General features: G+C 40.8%; 1 protein-coding gene across 1 annotated transcript in view; it reads right to left on the bottom strand.

Moving 5' to 3' along the window:
* Window positions 1–12,371: 12,371 nt before the first annotated feature.
* Window positions 12,372–16,775, bottom strand: part of LOC113407228 (box C/D snoRNA protein 1-like) — a 68,856-nt gene continuing 64,452 nt past the window's right edge. Inside the window, exon 10 of the mRNA XM_026655457.2 lies at window positions 12,372–12,892. Coding sequence (XP_026511242.1) covers window positions 12,807–12,892 — 86 coding nt within the window. The 3' untranslated portion in view covers window positions 12,372–12,806. The remainder of the gene's footprint in view (window positions 12,893–16,775) is intronic.

The following is a 16,775-nucleotide window of genomic DNA, read 5'->3' as shown; positions in this document are numbered from 1 at the left end:
CCAACTCTAATAATGCAGAGTAGTAGTCATGCCCCAGCAAGAATGACATGCTCTTGGCCTTTAATACTTTACAAGTTATGGGCCTAATCCTGTGAGCTTTACTAAGAGCAGTCTAACTGAAGTCAAGGAGTAAGGGTTGCAGAAGCAGAATGGGAAGCAAGATATACTAAATGGAATTATCCTGTTAAAAAGAGAAGGTGAAATTCTGGCCCCACTGAAGTCAATGGCAAATCTCCCAGGGTCAAAATTTCACAGAGTGTGTGTGTGTGTGTGTAGAACAGGGATAAGTAATAACAGAATTAACTATATTCCACACAGGTGTGAAATGGAAATAGCAGAGAAATAAAAATATTAAACCCCACCACGTTTGATACTGTAAATTTCACCTCCCACTTATTTTTCATCTGCAGCTTCTACAAAACTCTCCATCCCCTCAATTGCCCCAACAGAAAACCATGCACTTTGTATATAAAAAACGGGAAACAGTATACTCATGGAGTTCCTTCAAGATATAAATGGCAGGGGTTACAACTAAATTCTGAACACATTATTATAATTTTATTTATTGAGCAAAGCAAAAGAAAGCACTGAAATCCCCCTTCAAGATATATTATTCCTTTCCTGTTAGAGGGATACTAAAGCAGATCTATGGCCTTACTTTTATTGGTACTGGGGACCTTGCACCATTCACACCAAAAGAAGCTGTGGATGCTCAACACTTCTGAAAAACAGGACATTAAATATTTCACACACACCCCAAATACAAAACCAAACCATCCTATACAAAGCAGAGCTTCCTATAACCAGGGCCAGATTCCATGTACTTCAGTAAAGACTTTGATATGCCAATCTATTCACCTGGAAAGAACTCATTACCATAATGAGCACCAGTATGCAACCAAAAGATTGAAGGAATCCAATATTCTAGCTATTATTCTATGTGCTTGTAAGTTTCCAGGCTGTATTTTAATACCCCCACCCACCCTGAGCAACAAAATGAAGTTATTTAAGTTCCCTTATTTGATGCCTGATTTGGGGAGGGGGCAGAGAGAGAACAAGCAATACTAGCCAGGAAGTTGAATTAAAGAATTATATTCAACCATCTCTGTTGGAATGCCTCTAAAATTCTATCACAGACTAGCTGATAAGGAGCAGATGTTTGTAGATATTCACTTCAATCATTAGCCGCCTGCACAAAACAGACCAATTCCCTGATCACCTTTATTTCCATGGAGCAGCTTCAGAAACAATGCAATCCCACAGTGGTGGGTCAGTGGCCCTAACAGCACTTGTTACTAAGGTTGCCTGGCACTCCCCATTATAAAACCCTGTTTTCAGTTGCTTATAACTTTGCAAAACTTTAAATGTTGGGGCTGAAATTTTCCATGCTGGGTATCTGTTTCAGGTTGGTTTTTTTTTTTTTTTTGGTGGGGTTTTCTTTTTGTGTGGTGGGGAACTTTAGCCAAAACACATAATCCATTTCTGAGAACAAGACTATGGAAAAATACATTGTTTTGCCCATGTTAAAAAAAAAAATCTGATGGCCTTCTTTAATCTATAAGCAAACCCGTACCTTGGAGACGGGACTTGACATTTGAGAGGGATGTGTCTTTTGCTGTTCCTGTGAAAATCTTCCCACATTAAGTGAAGTTATATGCATTTGAAAAATTGCACTATGCATATGTGCACAGAGACAAGATTTTAGCAGCCAAATTCCCCAAATATTTTGTTCACACAGGGTATGCTCCAGCCTGGGGCTGAGCAGGACTTTACCTGTAATTGCAACTCTGGGCTGCTGCAGGTTTTTCTGGGTCCAGACACTTGAACTAAGAGCAGGGAGCCTCTCTCTCCTGTGCTCTCAAGGACCTTCCTGCTGGGCCCAGGTAGAGTGGAAGAGAAAGCTGTTTCAGTCAAATGTAGAGGTAGCAAGCGTGAAACCTGTTGGATGGTGGGGAGAGTAGATTGGGACAAAGAGAATGGGGACGATACAGAACCTGAGATTGGGAGTTGGGATGGGCAGTGACTGGGAATGCTTGGGCCAGGAGACTAGGAGAGGGAGTTGGGGGACACAGTGGTATTGGGATGGGGAGTTTGGAGAGGTGAGACTTGGACTTGGTGGGCAAGCAAACTGGAACAAAGATGAAAAGCCTGAGAAGTAGAGACTGGGACAGCCTAGGTAAGGAAAATGGGACTGGGATGAGGAACCAGAAGTGGGGAAGAGACAGGGTTGGGTTGGAGGGAAACATAGGAGTCTGTGGCCATTGAAACACACTCCTCTGAAGAGCCTGAAATGGAACCTAAGATTTCTCAGGCCTACACCCACAAAGGCACTTAGGCATTCCAACCTAGAAAATCACAGGAACACTGCAATTCAGAAACCTGAGTTAGGCTCCCTATACAATTAATGGGGAGAGTTAGGTGCCTAGGAATGCAATCTACGAAAGCCAGCATGCTAGGCAGGGAGCTGCTTAAACTAGCCAATAGGAGACCCCGATGACAAGGGTGTGTCTTAAGCCCCACCCCTTTCATGGAGATGGGCAATAAGTCCAGCTGCAGAAAAGCACCTAGCTGTGCTACCTATCCATGAATAGGAATCTGCTGCTTGGAGTCAAGTTTAGGCACTTAAGTATTTCTTGTAGTAATTAATTAGCTGCCTGCCTTGCACCACATAAAATATCTGGAGAAGCTGCTGCTGCTGCTGTACACTTCATAGCTGTTAGCCCAGTGGTTAGGGCACTTGCCTGGGATGTGGGAGACCAAGTTTCAATTACCCCTCTCTGCAGGAGGGGGAGAAAGGATTGCAACAGGGGGTCTCAACTTCTCAGGAGAGTGCTCTAACCACTGGGCTATCAGATATTCTGATGGGAGGGGCTCCCTCAGTCTCTCCTATTGAAGCTGTTCCATTCTGCATAAAGTCATTGGAGCAGGGGGACTGGACCTAGGGTCTCCCATCTCTCAGGGGGTGCCCTAACTACTGGACTGTAGAGTCATTCCTCTCTGACCCAATGACTGTTCCATTGTGGATAGAACACTTAGTCATTGGGCCAGAGAAAGAGAGCGCCTAAGAATTACTGCATAGTCCAGTGTGTAGAGCACTCTCCTCGGAATGGTGGATCCCATTACAATCCTTTCTCCCCCCGGCGGAGAATTAATTGTGTATTAACACAGAAGCTCAAAACTTGTCTCTGTAAATGAAAACTTGGCAGAATGTAAATCTGTCATAGGAGCTGGATATTGAGAGGGCCAGCTATGGCCTGTAGGGTGGGAGTTTGAGATCCCTGCCTAGACAAAACAGTTGACAGTGTTGTTAGCTGAGGTGTATTTGGGTTTGACTTGTTCAGCCCATGTGCTGAACCCACTGGCCATGATCCAGCAGAGCACTTAAGAACATGCTTAAGTATAAGCACATGAGTAGTCCCACTGATTTAAAAGGGTGTATGCGTGTGCCTGAAGTACATGCTTAAATGCTCAGCACCTTGCAGGCTAAAGCCCTTTATGTGGAGCTACTGTTTGCTCTGCATCAAGTCTGCATTTAGTACTGGCATGTCACAACTCTTCACCTTTATTCATGTTTTCACTTATTAAATGTTCAGCATCCACATAAAAGGATGAAACGTAAAGAGATCATGAGGAAAACAACACATGGCTAACTTTGAACACACCAGCCAAGTACATTGCCACAGGTGTGGAACTCATGAACAGAGGAAGCAAGTGAAGCTGTAATGACAGGTTGGTATCTATAATATATTAATCTCAAGAGGCACTGGTTCTGGGGTTAAGTCTCTAACTGATAAATTATTGAAAGAATTAAACATCCAGGTACATCTACAAAGATCATAAAAAAGCAAATGCAAAAAACAGGGATAGATAGTGTCTGGAATATGATGATGAACTGAGATTACTATAACTGAAGAGATGAGCCTTTTATATGCACAACTTCAATATATATACATATACATGTATGTATGTATGAATGAATGTATGTATGTAACTTCATCCACAACTGAAATGTGCAATGTTTTTATGTTTTTTAGGTGGAGATGAAGGACAGTTTCTCTAATTCATATTATAGGGGAATTTTTTAAGGTAGCCACATGTCATTACCCAGAAGGGAATACAGCTAGGTGATAAATGTTAACTTATCTTTTTGTGAAGAGCACAATGGGATTTTTAATTACACGTGCACAGGTATTCCATTTTAAATCTCATCTCAAAACGCCAGCAGTTCCTTCTAGCACTATGTTGGGGACACTGGCTCTATACAAGATTAGAAGCAAACCATGAAACCTACTGAGTCAGAGAAACCAGTTGCTCCAAAACATGTGATTTCCTTGGAGATCTCACGCTCCAAGTACGGACTAAGTCTGACCCAATTAGCTTATGAAAACTGACAATCACAGATTGAGATGGTCTGGCTGGAAAACCAAAGACATTTGTTAGTAAGAATTTAAGATAGAAAAACTATTTCTTCTACAACTCTGCCCTTCCCTGCCCCCTTCTGCTCTCAGGTATACTGGAGCAATCCCATTAAAGCCAACAGGGATACATGGATGTAGGTGGGAGCAGAAATTGGCATGAAGCTTATTAATAAGATACAGATGAGAATTTAAACATAAAAATGTCAGGAGAATCTCAGTTAAGTTTCTAACACCATCCCACACAGCCATCTCCCCATCCCGTTCACCAGCTTTAATTCTGCCCCCTTTTGTGCACATGCACATACAATATGGGCCACCTGGGGAGAGTGGATAAGTTCCTGGCCTGTAATAGGAGTCTACACTGGATGCTTCGTTCAGCGGTGTGTAGAGTATGTACTCAGGTAGCCCCACTAGCAGGGGGTTCAGTAGCAATGGAGACGGTAAGGCATGGCTTAGGTGAGTAGAGGATGTGGGTATGTTCCCGAGTACATACCCTATAGGACTCTACTCACCCAAGTTGCGCCTTCCCTTCTACACTGCTATTTTTAGTCATGTAGTGCCCCACTGCCTCTCTGCTGCTGGAGCCTTTCCCCACCGCAGGGAAAAGGAGCTGGCAGCTGGGACTTCGTCAGCTCTCTTCTGCTGTAGCCTTTCACCACTGGAGGGAAAGACTGTGGCAGCCCCCATTGCTGGAGCCTTTCACTATTGCAGGTAAGGACTCCAGCAGTGGGGAGGCAGCAGGTAAAGTCTCCACCATATTCTCACTGCCGGAGCTCTTCTGCATTGCAGGTAAAGACTTCGGCAGTGGGGAAAGGCTCCTGCTGGGTGGTGGGGGAGAGAGAGCATGAGCGCAAAAGCTCCTCACAGTAGCAAAAGGCTCTAGCAGCAGAGAGTTGCTGAAACCTTTCCCTGCTACCACCCCCCTGCTACAGGCTTTCGCTGACATGTGTAGCTATACACCAGAGCGTGGACAGATTGCTTTTCACGGAGGTGTGTAGCTACATATACGTATATGCCACCAAAGGTGGTGTATTGTGCAGACATAGTCTGGGTATGAGTACAGGGTCCATTTTAAATTGATGGGTGGAAAGACATTAGGCCTGATGCTCAGTCATTCTATTCCTGTGCGTGAGTCAGTGATAGAGGGAGGGCAGAAAGTGGAACACATAGTTGTAAGCCACCTTTGCAAGCCCCATATTCTGGGATTGTGCAGGGACCTGCCCAGCACTGGTGTGAATTACTGCAGCTTCAGGGTTGGTCTAACTTACACTCTGCTCCATATTGCTCCCTATGAGAACACATGTGAATTCATCTTCACAGACAGCCTAATGATTAGGCTCTCATTAGCACAACAGTCTGCTTATCCTACTTATAAGTGCAGCTCACTGAACTGAATCTTTTCAGTGAAGAGACTGGAATAAAAGTTTGCTTTGCAACTCCAAACCATTCTGCTATACAGATGGCATAGAATGAGATGACCATGCAGCAGCTATCATTGCAATCCTCCATACCACTTATGGAACAGTCCCAGAAGCCCAAACCCAGCAGAAGCCCCTTTTGATTGAGCACATGGAACATTCCGTCTAATGACTCCCTGAAAACAGTTAAGACAGCTAACAAGGGTGCAAATAAATATTAACTGTGATGCTGGAAAAGCCCTCAACATTCCAATGGAAAGAAAAATAAAGACATATTGGAAAACATCTTCTAACACTTGATTACAGAATTAGTAGTTATGTAATAAAGGAGGAAAAGGCCACTAAAAGTATCAGATAACAAGTAATGGAAGTTTAGGAAGAGCAAAATAATCTTGAGACAGACTCTGCTTGGATTCAACAAGTTAATTAAATACAACGTTATTCCTCTTTCCACTACATTAATTTCCTTTTCTTTTGGAATAAAAATCTTACCAAGGTGAGATACAAATATGACATGACTTCTTATCCTATCTTGTCAGAACAAACAGTAGGTGGGACAAACATCCTCATCCAATCTGCTCAGAAGGCAGATGACCTCGTTTCACTGTATTACAAATCTCTGAATAACAAACGTGCAATACCCATTTGCCAAGATTGCCAGCAGTAGAGCTAGGAGATTTGTCCTACATTTGCCATGACATCACATTTAACAGTGCAGCACAAGATGAATTTTGCAGGCAAGAGGCATGTGCAAATGCATATACATGTAACAAGATTGTGAATACTGAGAAGCCCATTGGGTTGAAGTTTCAGAAGACACACGAAAATGGAATTTTTATTGAACATGCAATGGTACAAAAAATTCAAGCAAATAATCTGAAAAAATTAAATACCCAACCAGGGGCAAATTCTGTTCCCTCCTTGCATGGAATAACATGGCCTGAAAGCAGAAGAACTAACATGCTTCTGCACAAAGTACATACAAGGTCACAGAACCCAGGAGGGGGAATTTTACATCCCCGCACACCACAGAGCATTATTACATGGAATTTTTGCAGCAGTGCAGATGGGAGTTTGGACAGCTGCCAAAGTGCTAACAGTGAGTCTGCCAAATCCACTATCCAACACCCCCTTTAAGAGGGGCCGTATCAAGCAGCAGCCACAACTGTAGCCAGGAAGCTGCAGGAGGATCTGCTCTTTGTCCTGGTGGGGTGAGGAGACAATTCTGCCTAGATCCTACATGCAAAGCCCATTAACTTTTATATGGAGAATGGAAGTTTGAGCAGAAAGAGCACTTCAAAAAGGAAAATGTGAAAAGATCTCAGAAAACGCATCTACACCTCAGAAAAAATTCCTACAGTCAACAGTAGCTGGCAGCAAATACCCTTTTCTGGATTATTCAGAAGGCAGGTGATCTAGTAGTGTAGTGGGCATCTTTTGAGTGTCTACATTGATACTGTCAATGTCAACAAATAAGAAGCCATATTCCATCCTGCTCTAGAAATGGTTTAACTATTTGGAATACAGCTTTGTGGCAAAGATCTTCATTTAACTAAAGATACAAAAAGCATATTAGAAACAGCTTTACAGTCGGCCACTGGTGTGATTGATGTGTCATGGGAGAATACTTGCTGCCTGCATGCGACTCAGTGACACTGTGACGGGTGGGGGCACCCCGTCCCATGAATAAGTCTACCGGACTGCTCTTGGCCTCAGGGCCTCAAGACCTAGTGGTCAGAGTCTGTAGAGTTGCCCTCGCTCTCAGGGCTGTAAGGCCCAGTGGCCAGAGTCAGGAACTCTGGCCGCCACCTAGTAGAGGGTGATGGCTAGGGAAGGAGAACCCAGGACCTCCCTACTCCATTGGGTCCAAACTCAGGGCCATGTCAATGGCAGGGATCCTGACCACAACATGCTGACTATTCTCGGCCGGGCAGCTGAGGACGCCCCTGGGCTATTTCCTACTGTATCTCTTGTAGTCATACTTCGGGTGCCTCCGTGGTCTCCAAACGCTTTGTCGCGGATGGCTCCTGGCAACCCTGGATTCTCCTGGACCTCCACCAGCGTCTGAGTCTCCTCCTGGGTTTCAGCATTCCTGGTTCCTGCTGTCAGAGTCTTTGGCACTTCCCAGGTGGGAGCCTGCGGCAAGTGTTCTTCCTCCTCGGCTGTCAGCCCAGACTTTGCTGCGCAGCTCCCTTTTATACTACTGCTATACTTGGAGCATGCCTAGTAGGGAGGAAGGGGCCTGGCTTCCTCAGCCCACAATATGGAGTTAACCCTTCCCTGTCCAGTGCGGGGTGAGTGCAACCAGTTGCAGACACCACTATTAATTAAAAACTCCATTTACACTCTCTTCCTCACACACTGTGCACATGTCTGTATCAATATCATCTGTGAGATCGTAGGGAATATTGTGCAGAGCAAAATACGATACATATGTTGTGGAGGAACTTTTCTTCTCTTAGATGGTGAAAAAGGAAACACGAAGTGCAGAAATTGTTAGAGAAGCCAGATTGACAAACTTGGCTGACATCTAATTTTATCCACACTACAGATACAGTACATGAAATCTCCGTGCAAGCTATCCCACACCACCAGCCAACGTGCATACCATTGCACCAATGGGAGCCCTCCTATAGGAAAGGCTGCAGTGGCTTCTGATCTTTTTACCACCATGTTAATTAAGCCGGCTGAAAAGTCCTTCCAGTCTATCCTAATATAATGGGCTTTTCAGCAGGTTTAATTAACAGAGTGGTAAAAGTAAGTTTAGCCAACGGAGCTTTGCTTCCATAATGAAAACTATTATGATCAATAGAGTTATTATGGGAAATGAGCTAGAACAAGAAAAACATTAGAAACTATGCCATTGTCCATCAGTCATACAGGCCTGTGACACAGTGGGAGTGCAGTTCTGTTACCAAATTATAAAAAAGTTGGCAGGAAAAAGTCTACATTATCTATGTGATGTGTTCCTGGATTTAATATATCATCTATGACAGCCCTTTCACTTTCAGTATTTATACTGAACTTTCTTTGCTGCAATTTCTTTTTTTGTTTGTCCTGCATACATGATTTCCTTCCATTTCACTGCAAATTTCTATCAAACAAAACCATATGCACTACCATAGCAACATTCTAATACAAACATAGGGTAATCTTTGTTCACTGGAGTACACAGTTCATTTTTTTCCTTATTAACAGAATCTGCATCTGCATACAGTTGAACTAAAATTCCATAGCAACGACACAAACACTAATTCATGGTGTATGGGTTGTTTTTTTTGTTTGGTAAGTGTTTTCAGGGAAATTGTTTGGAAATTAAAAAGATAGAATGCAATGTTTGTGAGCAAACAGCTTGAATTGAATAACACTGTCACAGCTGTACATTTACTCTTTGGGGGCCCCATGTTGCAAGGTGCTGAGCATATTCAACTCCTACAGACTTCAGTGAAGGACAGGCAGCATCCTTCAAGATCAGGCCCTTGATTATAAATACCTCCATATAAAAGAGAGAGCCAGCGCAGGACTATGCACAGCTTAAGTCCCACCTAAGGGACTAAGTGTTGCATAGGCTTTGTGCTGGCCTTCTGCACAGAGATGAATTTCACCCACAGTGCACACAGACCATTTGATACATGATCAGGCTTTTAAAAATTGTTATGCTTTCTAGAGTCCTAGAGTATGTTTGATAAAAGTCACTTCACTTGATCATATCAAGAATTCTCTAGTACAAACATACTACAGTACTGTATTAGGAGAGACTGGTTTGCTCTCCACTGCAACAACCCTCACAGACCCAGCACATGGCCTCAGAACCTCATCTACCCCTTTGGTGGCAGCACATGGGCAGCAGCCTCCCCTCTTCACACTGTCTGGGAATGGGATAACTCCTGGAGCAGAGAAATACAAATGACAATAACTGGGAATCAAGACAACATGAATTCTAGACTCACTTTTTATGCTGACAAGTCTACTCTTTACAACTCATTATTAAGCAATGCCTCTTCTCCCAAATGCAGATCACACAAACTGGGAATAGAACACCGTTCTGTAATAGGGCAGACCCAATCCCATCACTTAGCTTCACTGCCTCTTAGGAAGAGCTTGTCATATCTTTGTCCTTGACCATGCTGGGTGTAAAATGGAGCTACTCATGCATCATCAGTAACCCACTGTTTCACTGTGTTACGCATCTGCCTCAAAATAAACATTTATCAAATATTGGTGAAATTAAAAAACTGTGTTTAAACTAGTCATGGAGGAAATTCAGAGTCATCCCCATTGTTCAAATTGGTATCACCATTTTGCCAACACAGGTGAAAACAATTGAAGGCAGTCTGGAAAACAATGCTAAATGCATCTGTTAAAAATTAAGATTTAATTCTATCTATATGGCGAAAGCCTGGGTGATGAATTTGCAGCTTTGCTCTGATGAATTTTATTTCTAACTACAACCAAAAGAATTATGCCAAGTTATGTTTATTTTATCATTTTAAAGCAATGAATACTTTCAATCTGAAAGGCAGATTTAGCAGTATTTACATTTAAAAACAAATCAGGGTTGTGTTTGCCTGTGACAAAAGAGCTTAAACTGGACTGGTGTAAAAATAAGGGCGAGCCATTTCTGCACAATTAATGAAAAACTGCGTTTAGAAGAGTAATGCAAATTGTATCTACTACAAAACCATGTGCCTCAGCCAAATATTAATCATACACAGATGAAGTGCCCGGTTTGCTAATATCTGTAGTATTCTAATTTCTACTATATCCCAGGAATCTTAAGAACAGGAATCCCACTATCTTCTACAGATGAAACTAATTTTCTATCAAATAAGCTTTGGCAGTTATATTGTTTAGTTAAAATGAGAGGTTTACTGCTAATGCATATTTATGTGAACAGGTGCAAGACTTGTTTCCAGTAACTTGTGGCTACTGAGCCTGAATGCAGTAATCAGTGATTATGAAAGACCTAGTATTCTATTTGAAGTGAAGTAACATGAAAGTATCTATAACCATGGACAAAAATCCTTGTAAAAGTGGGTAAAAAACTAGCTGGTCTTCGTGTGTTATTTTTCTCTAGTACTATGAATTGTAAAAATAAAGTAGGTCACCAGACAGAAACAAGTTTGGTTGTTTGAATTTATCAAGAATCCAGGGCACAGGAAAGAGTCAAAGATGTGACTCCCCCCGTGGGAGCAGGAACCTATTCCCTTGCATCCATCAAAAGCGGTTAGAGAGCCAGGGTGATGGGGGTTGGTGTAGTGAGGGGAGGGGCAGCTGGGCAAAGGCGATGTGGTGTTATTGTCAGAAACAATGGCATGTATCCTATAACTGTCCAGTGCTAACAAGGCATCAACCCTCTCTCCAACACTTGATTAACTGGATGGCCCAATGAATGATGCATTTGATGAATATCTGATTCCTATGAGGTGGTGAAAGCATACCTTATACCCAGGAAAGTTGGTGGAAACATTGATCAGAGTTGGAGGGATATCAGGCACAGGTTAACCTTGACCATCTTGCACAGACAGAGCTACCAAAGTCTTCTGAGAGGAGCATGATGGGTAAGAAGCTAGCGGGACTAGCATCATGGATCAGTGAAATAGGACACGGGAGTGGGAGTCAGTAGACCTGGGTTCTCTTCTTGGCTGTGCCACAGATCCACTATGTGATCTTGGACAGTCCTTTCACTTCTCTGCGCGGCTGTTTTCCTGTCTATTTAGATTGTATGCCCTCTGCAGGGACTGTTTTTCTGTGTGTGTTTGGGAGTGCCTGACATGAGATCTCAATCTGAATTGGGGCCACTATGTGCTAATAATCAAGGACTGGCTTTCCAAGTTCCTATCACTTGGGTCATCTTAAACTGGAAGGCGGGTAAGGGATTTAACGATGCTGAGTTGTGAACTTACCTTACATGAAAAGTATATTACAAACAAGTCCTGATCTTGCAAGCAGTCCTGCATGTGCAGATCCCCTATGCTATGTTGGACCATAATGAGTTGAAACTAATAGTGCCAGGTAGGTGTATTGGTGCTTTACTGCCCCCAGCCATGTGTGCTGTCCCCCTACAGCAAATACCATAGACACAGGATCTAACCAAAAAACAGGCTGGCAGGTATTAAGTGACTCATGACATGGATGTGTATTATGGGATAATCAAAGCCTGCTGTAGAATTTCACAGCAAATGTTCTTTGCCAGCAGGTAATGTGTTACATGAATCTCTATGCAGCATCTTTTATTTATTTTAAAATTAGAGATAAATCTCAGAAGATATTCCATTAAAACTAGGAAATATTTACAATGTCTGATTTCAGCAGATGAAATCACAATACAAAGATACACAAAATAAGAAATATTTATAAGTCATAAATGTATTAGCATTACCTGCAATTAATGAATTTATTCAGTTCTGATTTTCGAACTTATGCTGATTTAAAACAACATCATGCTAACAATTCAAAAGTTCACTACTACTCTAGCCAGAAAAAAAAAATGTTCTCACTGGATCCTGCACAATGCACTTAAATATGAAAACACACACATTGTTACCAAATGATTAGTCAACAAGAATTTATGACTGTCTACAGAGGCTCAGCACAGCAAAGAAATATTGTAAAAAGTAAATTCAACTAGAAAAACATTTAGGTCAAGATTTTATTAAAAATAATAGGAGCCTAAAGTTAGGCACTTAAGTAAATGGCCAGATTTTTAAGCTCTGTTTGAGAAATATGGAGCTGGGTTAAGATAAGAGCTAGATGCCCAAGATTACTGCACAAGCTGAATGTACCTTTGAAATATGTATTATTACGCTGATTTATGGAAAATGTATGGCTTGGACTTACCCTAAAGTTAGGCATCCAGTTTTGAAAATGTTGCCCTTAAAACAAAAAAACTGTCACAATAAATGTAATGAAGGAAAAAAAAAAAAAGTGTAAGAAGCTGATCACACCCCCTTCTGTCAAAACAGATTATTCAGGAACTGTCCCGTATTTCCCCTTCTTCCTCAGATGAGAGGGATGAACTGTCACTGTCCAAGTCCTCAGTGGATTCACTAGCATCTGAGGGGGGCAAAAAAAAAAAAAAAGAGGAGACCATTATTACAACACTGTTTGTTTTTCATTTATTTGCTCATGGTCGAGTATGGGTGTTCTAGAAAGAACACTTTATATTTCTACTTTCCAATAACAGCGATTATTTTCTTGACAATGGCCATTTCACAGTGAGATTATGAACACAAACTGGTGGCATCAAGAAGAATCTCATGATCGTGGGACAGAGCAAGAGTGCTTATAGATTTCTTTACCGTTAGCAATAAAGGCAGAGTGCATTTGCCTCCATGTGACTTTTTCCTCCATCCACTGAAGTTCAGTTCATTCCCTGAGCTGATTTGTTTTGAAATACTGCTTTCTTGGTTGCCACATACTTATAAGCCAAAAGAAATGTGCAGTATCAATTATTTGAAGTTTTGTTAGCGTTCTGATTAAGAGGGAACTCTTGAGACATGCTAGTTTCCTGTTGAAAAATTAAGACATGATGCACATAATGTGTTGTGTTTATATGTTTCAATCCTAAAGATGTGGCGAGGCTGCAGAATCCTGAGAGCCAAAGAAGATGATGTTATGGGTTCAGGATGCCCAGAGCTTTAGGACAGACCTCACTGTCTTAATGACATCACATTATGCAGCACACATTTTCCAATCTGGTCTTCACACTCATATTTATTTCCTGACTCGGCAGGCACTGACTCTTACCCTGGGATGCTGGAACAATTTGTATAGTGGGGTACTGAGAGCCATTGAACGAAACTGTAAACCCTGGATATGATGGAAACCACTTCAAGCCAGGAGGTGCAGCAGCACCCCCAGTACATTAATTGCACCTATGCTCCTACCATCCCAAGATGAGGTCATCAGATGCCAGCAGTTTGCAGCACCACCACATAAGCAACAAAAATAGGATTTGCTTTTTATTGTCAAACTTCGATTTCATGGTGCACACAAAAAACAGTATTTTCCATCCAAAATAATCAAAAGTTACAGATAGGCAAAGTAAGAAAAATGCTTGACATTATTAGAGCTTAAAGATATTTGCTTTGTATATTTTGACATGTGATGTTTTAACTGTTATAAAGATTAACTTTTTGAGTCTCAGCATCTATTGTCACTAATTATCTGACCCCCTACTATTGCCTGATTCCCCATAATTTCCCACAACTGTGAAAATTTAAAATTAGTACAAAGTGAAAACACTTAAAAATATTATCCACCAAAATTATATAAAAAAAAAAATCAAATTCTGCCAAACCTAAATATAAACTACAGCTAGAGCAAAGTAAGGCTACGATAGAGACACACGCCAACCTCCCCTTTCCCCATTGGTATTTTCAATGTTTGATCAGTGATTAATTCAAATAGGTTTTCTGGACATATAGTGTCAGCTGCTCTTTAATAATGAAATATTACCAAGAGGGAGCTAATGGAGCATCATTATTATGTTGTCAAGATAAGTTCTGCAGCTGGCAAGCACAGATAATACATGGAACATAGTGTACACCTGTACATTTTCAATGGAATTTGGTCAAGAAAATAGAAGCATTTCACCCAGAAACATTAGAGGTTACATTTTGTCTACATTAAATCTAGTGTATAATCAATTAAGATTTATATGCCAATATGTACTGAGTTAATGCACAAAGTGAGGACTGTTTTTGCCTTTAAGTCTTGACAAAATGTCTAATTCCCTATAAACTTGACCCATGACTGACCCTGTGTGCTGACAGCAGAGTACCTGTATTTTTTCTTTACGCAAGTCAAGCATCACAACTTTATAGAAAATAGTTGTACAAACTTCTGACTCAAAGATGCTCAATGGGCTTAAAGTTTGAATAGTAGTTTATTTCTCTTTGTTACAAATAGTATATAGTATAGTTAAAAATAGTATATTGTTTATTAAGGGTGGGGTTGGTAGTATTACCTATTAAGGTTACCGAACACTTCCCATTATAAGACTCTGTTTAATGAAAGCTATGATTGTTATGGTACTGATGATAATGAACAGAAACTAAAGAGACTTTTGGTTAACAATCTTTGAATGGATTACTCCTTATTGTGTATATTTGGGGACATGTTTATATATATATATATATATATATATATATATAACAACCTGAAGAGTCTCACAACTGGTTATATGATCTCTAGTCAGTTTATTTTATATCTTTTCTTCCATCTTATTTTGTACCTTCAATAGATTTCCAGTCCATTACAAAAAGAAAGAAAAAAGAAAAAAAAAGAAAGGTTGCACCTAGAGCTCTTATGAGGCAAACTCTGCTTTTAAAAAGTCTTAATAATCGAATAATGTAGGTCGCTTCAAAAGTTATGATAATTTTCCTTCAAGACTAATTCCACTTTCTGGGCAGTTTCAGGATTCTTCAAAACACCGAAATTATATATAGTCCCATTTTAAAAAGGAATATTTGAATCAAACACTGAATTTTTTACATTTAAATTAGAACAAGTGTTAGGGTGGTATTTTTCCAAACTTCCCCCTTCCACCCACTAGGTGAGAAGGGGTTTGGATAAAAGGGTAAGTCCTTTAGTATGCACAGAGAAGGCCCTGCAGGCCATACAGCCCAAACTGAGCACATGGCTTAAGAGCATTATTAAAAAACAAAACAAAAAAGACATGTTAACTAATAAGATGTGCAAAGGTAAAAACAGCATGATCTTTCCCTACTGTAACTGTTACCCTTTAGTATATAATCTTTTGCTATGCTATGTCTAATCTTGTTTGTAAGCTCCTTACGGTAGGGGGACTGCATTCTTGAATTTTTATGCAAACCCATGGCGCTATATTAACAGCCATAAAAAGACTAAGCAAATTCATGGTTTGCTAAACCAGAAATGGGTGTCTACCATTCACGGAATATAAGTTTTTAAGAGAGCAGCTTTTTGAACAAACCCTGCAATAGATGGTCACTGTCTTGAAGACATTTATTTGCACATCTCTAACACGTTCCTCAACATTTCCTCAGGTTTCTGGCCAACATCAGTTTTCTCTTCCCTTTGGTCCAATCCTCTACTCTGAGTTCTTATGGAACCAACTAGTTAGAGAAGCAGTAGCACTACAAAGGTTAGAATTTCTTTCAATACTTTATTTGGATAATAAGCTCAAAGGCAGTTGCTATAATAGCTCATCAGGCAATAATAAGTTTAATGACGTCAACCCTATTCAGACTTGGTTTTTCAATCAATTTTAAAACAAATTCTCTCATGCCAGTTATTACCACATGGGGGTCCTGTTCAACAGGGAAGGGCTCAGCTCAAGCCAAACTGGATAAGATGAAGACAAAGTTTCTCACTGAACGGAAATGTTCCAGTAAGTGTAATGTGTCTGCTTTTCCTCCTGGAGTGAATGTCTGTGGATGTAGTTGCAAGACAAAGACTTCAGTCTCACCCTCCGATGTGGTGCCTTACTTCTCAGGAGAAGTTAGAGTTTCTGTCGTTTATCAGAAGCTCTCAAGGTCAGCTGGAAAGGATCACATCCCTTTCTTTAAGTGAGGGTAATCTAGCAGGATTATCCATTATAATCCAGACAGAACAGTGGTTAAAAGTCATGGAAGTTAGATGGCTAACCCACTGCAGCCAAGAATAACAGCTATTAAGTATATTTAGGATATAGAGGTGAAATATAAATATTAATTAATATTGTAACACAGGGCTTTCAAGTCTCAGGCCTGTAAAATACTCAGTTACACAAGGCTTTAGGCTTGAAATGGGTTGGTATGACTAGTTGACCCAAAGATAACCCTCTACTAGTAAAGATTAAAATTATGGTAAAAGACAGGTTAAGTGCTGATGTTCTGGAAACTATTCAGCAGTCGACTGGCAAATATATTGCTATGTACCAGTTAATACCACAAGATGCCTGATAGTAACATTT

Source organism: Terrapene carolina, unplaced genomic scaffold (assembly GCF_002925995.2).
Source record: "Terrapene carolina triunguis isolate 2854851 unplaced genomic scaffold, T_m_triunguis-2.0 Scaffold210, whole genome shotgun sequence".
In the NCBI taxonomy this organism is placed as follows: Eukaryota; Metazoa; Chordata; order Testudines; family Emydidae; genus Terrapene; species Terrapene triunguis.
Note: the sequence above shows the minus strand (reverse complement) of the source record. Positions and strands in the feature narration are given on the sequence as shown.